At 33.9% G+C, this 8,642-nt stretch overlaps 1 protein-coding gene across 1 annotated transcript; it reads left to right on the top strand.

Moving 5' to 3' along the window:
* The first annotated feature begins 982 nt into the window (after positions 1–982).
* On the top strand, positions 983–6,500 carry LOC107624055 (CDPK-related kinase 3). The gene is made up of 11 exons (XM_016326499.3): positions 983–1,835; positions 2,599–2,729; positions 2,972–3,013; positions 3,101–3,209; positions 3,316–3,394; positions 4,034–4,330; positions 4,432–4,541; positions 4,739–4,846; positions 4,966–5,028; positions 5,192–5,359; positions 5,839–6,500. The coding sequence occupies exons 1-11, from the start codon at positions 1,314–1,316 to the stop codon at positions 5,977–5,979; spliced, it is 1,770 nt and encodes a 589-aa protein (XP_016181985.1). The 5' UTR covers positions 983–1,313; the 3' UTR covers positions 5,980–6,500.
* Positions 6,501–8,642: the final 2,142 nt, after the last annotated feature.

Below are 8,642 nucleotides of genomic sequence, written 5' to 3'. Positions count from 1 at the left end.
TTGGTTTCGCGTCCAAACTGGTTTCGCGTCCAAACCCTTTGGAAACTATGTCGTTTCAGTTTTTGGGAAGTGGATCCTTTTCGGTGAGAAAAAAATTGGATGATATCCAGTATTCAATCTAATCATTTATTGTTTTCTCTTATTTATTTTTGGTTCCACTCGTAGAATCAAATGTGATAGATCACACTATATTCTATCAATTGTTAAAAAAACTGGAGATGATCATTTTTCCAGTTTTTTGTGGGTTAAAACCTCTTTATTTCCACTACGACGATCATAAGTTGTCAAACATAAAAAAAATCCTTACACTACGTGGTTGGTTTCCAAAGGGTTTGCACACAAAACCAATGCGCCGTCGTTTAAGTAGTGTCCACCATGTCATGCAATTGCGCTAGATCAACATTCCGGTGATGGAGATGATCGCAGGAGCAAGTTCGAGTCACAATTGTAAATTTAGAGATTCTAATTAGGACCAACAAAATTGTGGGAATTATTCTGAGTATCAGGTTAAATTTCAGGGGTCAAATTGAGATTTAACTCTCCAAACACTATATTACTCACTAGATCATTTTTAATATTGAGTTAGTAAATAAAATTTTGACCTATCTTTAACTTATGATACTAAAGACATTATTAAACATTTTTGTTTCATTTGACACTTAAATAAAATAAAAACAAAATCATTTTAAAAAATAAAAAAATAATTTATATATTATATAAATTTTTTTTATTTTTTTATTTTTGTCTTATTTAAACACTAAAATAAAATGATATTTAATTTTATGTCAGCATGTCAAGTCAGAGTATGTTTGATATTCTATCTTGCCAACTTAGCATAACCAATATGATATTGAGAACTAAATCTTAAAAATTAATATAATAAATTTTGAATGTAAAAAACTAAAATGATAAGAACTATTGTCTCTAAACAATTTAGTCTACAACCACCCTTAAAAAAAAAAAATAGTATTATGTCACACTCACAACTCACTCTGCTCAAAAGCCTCAAACACACTCAACAACAGACCTTCCTTGGTCTCTTCTCTTTTCTTCGGCCTCTGTCTCTGTCGCCACTCGACTCTCTCTCTTAAAAAAAAAAAACTAACATTCTTTACTTTCTCTCTCTACCTCACCTGCCAAAAACTAATTCCCGCGCTTTCATTCTTTCCTCCGACCAGATCCGCCGTTCAGATCTTTCTGATCCACCGAGAACGCTCTTCAACCCTCCGATGTGCTGACTTTGACTCCTTTACTCTGATCACATACACCACCGGTGTAAAAAACTTCAAAATTACGCAAACTTTTCACCAATCATGGGGCAGTGCTACGGCAAGACTAATCCCTCGCCGGAAACTGACGCCGCCGCGATTCCCAGCTCCGACGACCTTCCTCCGCCGTCAGTCACGCCCTCGGTGAAGAACACTCCGGCGAGAGCTTTATTGTCGCCGTGGCGGAGCCCTTACCCTCACGGAGGTGGCGTGACACCGTCTCCGGCTAGGACAGCGACTCCGAGGAGGATTTTCCGGCGGCCTTTTCCACCTCCGTCTCCGGCAAAGCATATTCGTGCGTCGTTGGCGAAGCGACTGGGGCGAGGCGCGGTGGCGGCGAGGGCGAAGGAGGGGACTATACCGGAGGAGGGAGTGGCAGCGGCGACGGCGGAGGAAGAGGAGGAGGAGCTGGATAAGAGGTTTGGATATGGAAAGAATTTTGGTGCAAAGTATGAGATTGGGAAGGAAATTGGGAAAGGGCATTTTGGTCATACTTGTTATGCAAGGTGTAAGAAAGGTGAATTCAAGGACCAAGCTGTAGCAGTTAAAATCATTTCCAAGTCTAAGGTACAATTGCAATTGCAATTACATGGTACGATTTTAATTTGAATCTAAATGTTTATATTTAGTTGTGTTAGCATAGATTAGATTATATGTTTGAATTATTAATCAATCAATGTTTCTGTGTTGGCTGGTGCTAATTTGTATGGAAGATGTTAAAAATGCTAAGAATTGTTGGAATGAGGCACCACATTGTTTCAGCTAGTTGGCACTCTGATTGCTCTGGCTTCTTATGAAGAATATGATGGCATTTGTAGTTGACAATTTTGGTTTATATTTGCTGGCCCTTAATTCGGTCTTTACTAGATTCATTGCCGGCCATCCTTGAGATTGTTCGGCTATTACAGTTGTGTATTGTTCATCCATTCTCATTTCTATCATAGTTATTCGTTGTTCGTTCGTCTGAACTGCGAAATGATTATGAAGTTGTCTGAAGTTCTGAAATTTGTTCTGTACTTGAAAATTAAACTCCATGGATGAATTTTGAGGTATGTCGATTTGTCATGGTATGAACTGAGCAAATATGATCCTAGAATGATGTGCTGTTTTCTCTTCACTTGAAGAAGTTTCTTCAAGTTTTTAAACTCCCTGTCCTGTGGTAAGAGTATTTCGGTTTTTCACTTTTTCATTATTATATCTTCTAGGCCTTCACATGCCCGAGTGGAATTATTATTGGGGGTTACCATGTTACATTATCCATATTTTTTCCCTTCGTTTGCAAAATGCATAGTTGGCAACTCCTGTAGTCTTAATAAGCTCTCTCTGGCAGATGACGACGGCGATAGCAATAGAAGATGTTCGGAGAGAGGTGAAGATCTTAAAAGCTCTATCTGGCCATAAGCATCTCATCAAATTTCATGATGCTTTTGAGGATGCCAACAATGTGTACATAGTAATGGAGTATGTTGTTTATCTAATTTTAATTATTATCTCTAGTAAGTATTCGGTGTTTCAAGTTAGAAATAGAGAAGTGAATGCTTTGCTTCTAGGCCTTTTCACCATTTTATAAGGTTCTAATGAGATCAACAACGTGATAATGGTCAAGTTATAGTTAAATTCTTCGAATATGCAATTATGCGTCTTCTAGTTGTAGCATTGTAATAAATGGCCTTTCTAAGTTTTTTTTTTTCTTTTGCTCTTAGATTGTGTGAAGGCGGGGAGCTTCTTGACAGGATTTTGTCAAGGTTAGATTTCTATTAGTTATGTTTGTTGCAACTTTCAAGATGATATAATCTCTTTCGATTTTATTGAATGATGTAAATTTCAATTAGGGGAGGGAAGTATCCGGAAGAGGATGCCAAAGCTATAGTTTTGCAGATTCTAAGCGTAGTTGCTTTTTGTCATCTTCAGGGCGTCGTGCACCGTGACCTAAAACCGGAGGTTCGTGCTTCAAATCTTAATCCCATCAAGTTCTCTTATTTTCATGTTGTTAAAATAAGAATGTGAAATATGGTTGTTGATTGTTTCTATGGGATTGATGTTACAGAATTTCCTCTTTACTTCAAAAAGTGAAGATGCTGATATGAAGCTTATTGATTTCGGTTTATCGGATTTCATCCGGACAGGTAACAATTATAGTGATTCTCAATTCTTTTTCTTCCTTTTACTTGCAAAGCAATCTCTTATTCCATTATTATGTTAGATAGGCAACTTGCTACTAAATGCACTATTTCATTGATGCTGATTACATTTGCATGATGTTCCTGTTGTGATGTGCATTAAATGCATTTAAAAATTTGTCAAAGACTAATAACCAAAGTCACCCATGCTTGGATTACAATATCCAAGTGTGATAGAAACCGTGTCACAAATAAAGTGCAATAAATCCGATTAACTATACTCCAATAATATAGGTTTGCTGCACATGGGCTTTGAAAATTAAAGTCACAATCTTGTCAACAGCTATTGGTGGTTTTGGTCATGTTATGTTATTCAAAAATTTTTGCAGCACCTTAATTAAAATAGGATTCTGTATATCGTCATTTTTAAATTTTTAAGTGTCATTAACTCTGATTATAAATATCTCACTATATAAATGAACAGATACCATAAAAGTAGAGGAAGTTATTAATGATATACAACACTAGATAGTGCCTTTTCATGAAATTACTACCGAATATTGTTAACTTTCCTATGCTTAGTTGGATGTTTGTAGATTCAAAACTGATCCTTCTTAATTTTCCATTAATGTGTATTGATTACAGACGAACGACTAAATGACATTGTTGGGAGTGCATATTATGTTGCACCAGAGGTACTTCACAGGTCATATAGTGTGGAAGCAGATATATGGAGTATCGGTGTGATTACATATATCTTGTTATGTGGAAGTCGACCATTCTGGGCACGAACAGAATCTGGAATTTTCCGTTCAGTGCTCAGAGCTGATCCTAACTTTGAAGATTTACCTTGGCCTTCTGTGTCTGCGGAGGCCAAGGACTTTGTAAAGAGGCTCCTAAACAAGGACTATAGGAAAAGAATGACAGCCGTCCAAGCTCTAAGTAAGTTGTCATAATAGTTCTTTTTTTACATGCAAGCATTTAAATAATACTGTAAAAAGTTGAATTTGTGAACTGATTAATGTGTAATTCCATAAATGCAGCTCACCCTTGGTTGAGGGATGAAAACCGCGCCATCCCTCTCGATATATTAGTTTATAAACTAGTGAAGTCCTATATACACGCAACACCATTCAGACGTGCAGCATTAAAGGTATTACTTCATTTCCTTGAATATGCTTATACCGTGTTACCCAGGATCTGGGGAAGGACTGCACCTAAAGATGTAATTTAGATAGCTTAAATACCGAATTTAATTGATTCTAAAAAAAATTTAGATGATTGTAGATTTCGATTTTCTTTTACCTTTGTGCTGTATTCTAACTCATGTTTACGGCTTTGTTCGTTTAGGCTCTTTCAAAGGCTTTGACAGAAGACGAATTTCCCTATCTTAGAGCGCAGTTCAAATTGTTGGAACCAAATCGAGACGGCCACGTATTACTCGACAATTTCAAAATGGTTATCTCTACTGTTTCACTCCTTAAATTCTCAAGTTTATCTTCTTCTGCTTGTATGTGTATGTCAATGCTTAGCTACTTTTTAGTCTCTATGATTCAGTTTCATAGCAAACTTTGCAGGCCCTTATACGCCATGCAACCGATGCCATGAGGGAGTCAAAGGTTCTTGATATTATACACGCGGTGAGGCATTCATTGTATTGACAAAAAATAATCTTCAAGCTCCCTTTTCTTTCTTTTTTCAACATTATTGTGGAGGAAATGTTCCTTGGGTGGTTATGATTTTGGATTAACAGTTTGATACCAAGAATCTTACACAACTTTGGTTGAACAATTTCATATATAGATGGAACCACTTGCATACAGAAAGATGGACTTTGAAGAATTCTGTGCAGCTGCAGTTAGCATTTATCAATTGGAATCACTTGAAAAGTGGGAAGATATTGCTTCCAATGCTTTTGAGCACTTTGAGAGAGAGGGTAACCGTGTAATTTCAGTTGAAGAATTAGCAAGAGTAAGTGCTATTTCATTCTTTTCTTATACTAATCTTCTAACGTTTTTCCAACCTTGTTAAATAATGGATTAGTCCTCGGTTTATCGGGTTGGGAGATACTGTAAGAAACAAAAAAAAAAAAAAAACTTTGATGGAAGTCAAAATAGTTTTAACTAAGATTTTTGTATCTTTTGAAAATTTTCAATCAGGTCCTTGAAATTTGAACATTTCTAATCAAGTCTCTCTAGTTTAATTTTGTGATCACTGATCAAGCATAAATTCCCTCTTTCTTGTCACAATATTTTAACTAAGATTGAAAAGGGTGATTTGTATAGTTTAAGGACAAACTAGAAGTGTTTAAATTGTAAGGACCAAATTAATTTTTTAACTTTTTTAACAATACAAATACATGATTATAAAATTTAAATTATAAGAATTTAATTAGAAATTGGGTAAAATTATATTTTTCTAAATATATATATAAATTTTTTTTGCCACAGGAATTGAATCTAGGTCCTTCAGCTTATTCAGTTCTGAGAGATTGGATACGAAATAGTGATGGAAAGCTTAATTTACTTGGATATACAAAATTTTTGCATGGTGTCACTCCTCGTAGTTCAAACCCTAGACACCACCGTTAGTCCTTTTTAGCTTTGACATATATGATATACAAATAGTTGAGGAATGATAGAGGGATATCAGAATTTATTATTTTTGACCATCAGTTAGCTATCAAAGTTTAAAAATATGGAATAAAGTATGTTGTTGAATTATTAGACTAAAGGAACTAAACTAAAAGAATTGAGCGGATGGCTAAGTTGATGACTAAAAAAAGTAAATTCTGATAATCCCTAGTATTTCTTAATATAGTTTTCAATTTTCATGATGAGGCATGAAAAAAGAAAATTATAGATGGAACTTTTTTTTCTCAAATTTTCTTCCAGGGTAAATAATGTTGTGTATAAATGTATAGGGAAAGTAGATTCAATTATATGTCAAATCTTTTTTCCTTTGTTTTTTGGGGACATGTATATGTCAAATCCTTTTAATTCTCATTTGCAAATTTATGTCTCCACGGATCTTAGGAATCCAGTTTATTACAATGTGACATGTGACAATTCAATGCCTTATTCTTACAATGATACGTGTTAATGGTACTCTATATACACTAATGTTTATGTTCTTGAATTTATACACTAATTAAAGATTCAGATTCAAATATCTGAAAATTAATTATTAAATTAGTCATTATATACGTGTATAAATATGTATTATTTAATTTATTTTTAAAATAAATTTTATATTTTAATATTATTATATAAAGTGATTGATTTAGTAACTATTTTGTTGTGAATATATAATATTGTGTTTTGTGTACATACAAAAAATCAAGGACTATATTGTTTGGGAAACTAGTAATAAAATAATTGGGCTTAAAAGTGGAGGGTTTTGTTTTATTTTGCTTTTTGCGTGGAATAATGAAGGCTAGAAAGAGAGCATGAAAAGTTGCAAACTCCAATTCAGAAAAAAGGAAAAAAAATGTGAACAATATAAAGGCCCTCTTCATATAAAATTTATATATTGTTTTTAAATAAAAAAACTGTGATAACAATTGAGCAAATTTTGTTTATACAAAAACATAAGACGATGAAATTAAAAAATTGTAGCATGTGTCAACTCCCGTTTGCAAGAAATCAATTTGCAATAAAATAAAATAAAGTGAGCTACCCAAAGAGACTTATATGACTGCTTTCCCATTTTCTATAGTGACTGAAATTTACTAGCCTAGGCCCTAGGCCTCCATTGCAACAGAAAGTGAGCTTCCAAAACCATTAAGTGTTATACAATTGTCACAAATAACTATTAATCAATTAATGTTGGTGACTAAAGTTACACTTTGACCAATTAGAGCATATTACACAGAATTATAAGCATATCTTCATAATAACATTTTTTATTAACCATATATAATGTTTTTATATATAAATTACCAGCGGCGGAGCCTCATAAAGGGAAAAGGAGGCAGTGCTCTCCAAATATAAATTATATGTAAATTTTAGTGGAAGCTTTCTTAAAATTTCTATTTTAGTATTTTTAGAGTAAATATTCGATCCGGCCCCTGATAATTATTTCAAAAGGACAACGAAGCTTTCAAGAAAAAAAAACACCAAATCCGACCCTGATCTTTTTTTTTTTGAGACAGATTAGTCCCTGTGCCAAAAAAATAATATTGACTTTTTTTAGCACAGAGGTCTCGTTGTCCTTTCGAGATAATTGTCATGAGTCGGGTTAGATTTTTTTTTTGTCAAAAACCTCGTTATTTTTCAAGGTAATTGTCAGGGGCTATTTTAGATTTTTCTCGTATTTTTTATTACCACTACCAATTTCTGTAAAGCACAAATCTCGACCAATGATTTCATAAAAGAAAAATCGTTGTTAGAAGTTTCTATTTTAAAAAATATAAAAACTATATAAGAAAATCGTTGTCCATGATTTCTATTTTTAAAAATTAAAAAATTATATTAGAAGAAATCCTTTTCTATTGTACCACAATTTTACATTTCTCCTCTAGTGTATCAATCACATTGATGGTAAAAGTTCAACAACCTTTTTCTCAGGTGGGAGAAAAATTTTAACTTTGAAGATCTTGCTTATTTAATTTCTTGATATGCATATATCATCAATTTTAGTGTTATTGGCTGAATTTACCGACACAATTTCTTCATTTGACTCATGTGCGGACCAAGAACATTAAATAAAATTTTCCTGTCTGCTAGACCTTCGTCATCGATCTTGATAATGTTCGTGGTACAATAGAAATTTTATTAATACGGAAAGTCGAATTTCAGATGAATTTTTAATTATTTTTTATAATAATTTTCATTACGTAAAAGTAATTTAGATATAATATGTATTTTTTAGGGTAAAAAACCCTAATAAGCCAAGGCAAAAAGTGTGTAACGTAAATACGCCAAATTGAAAATCGTTTCAGCAATAAGCCAAACGCTATCTTTATGTAATTCGAACCAGGGTGGTTCGAACTACAAACGTTAGTAAATCGAACCAGGGTGGTTCGAATTAGCTTGAGAGGAACTTTGAATGTAATTCGAACCAATGTGGTTCGAACTACTACCTGAATTTTCTTCATAAATCGAACCAGGTAGGTTCGAACCTTGGGTGCACATAGTTCGAACCAGGGAGGTTCGAATTATAGAGAGAGTCCGGCCTCAGTAATTCGAACCGGGCTGGTTCGAATTACACAAACCATAATTCGAACCGGACCGGTTCGAATTAGTGGGAGAGA

This window comes from Arachis ipaensis, chromosome B2 (genome assembly GCF_059453495.1).
Source record: "Arachis ipaensis isolate K30076 ecotype BB chromosome B2, ASM5945349v1, whole genome shotgun sequence".
NCBI classification, from domain to species: domain Eukaryota; kingdom Viridiplantae; phylum Streptophyta; class Magnoliopsida; order Fabales; family Fabaceae; genus Arachis; species Arachis ipaensis.
The sequence above is the reverse complement of the archived record's forward strand: the minus strand, read 5'-3'. Positions and strand labels throughout refer to the sequence as shown.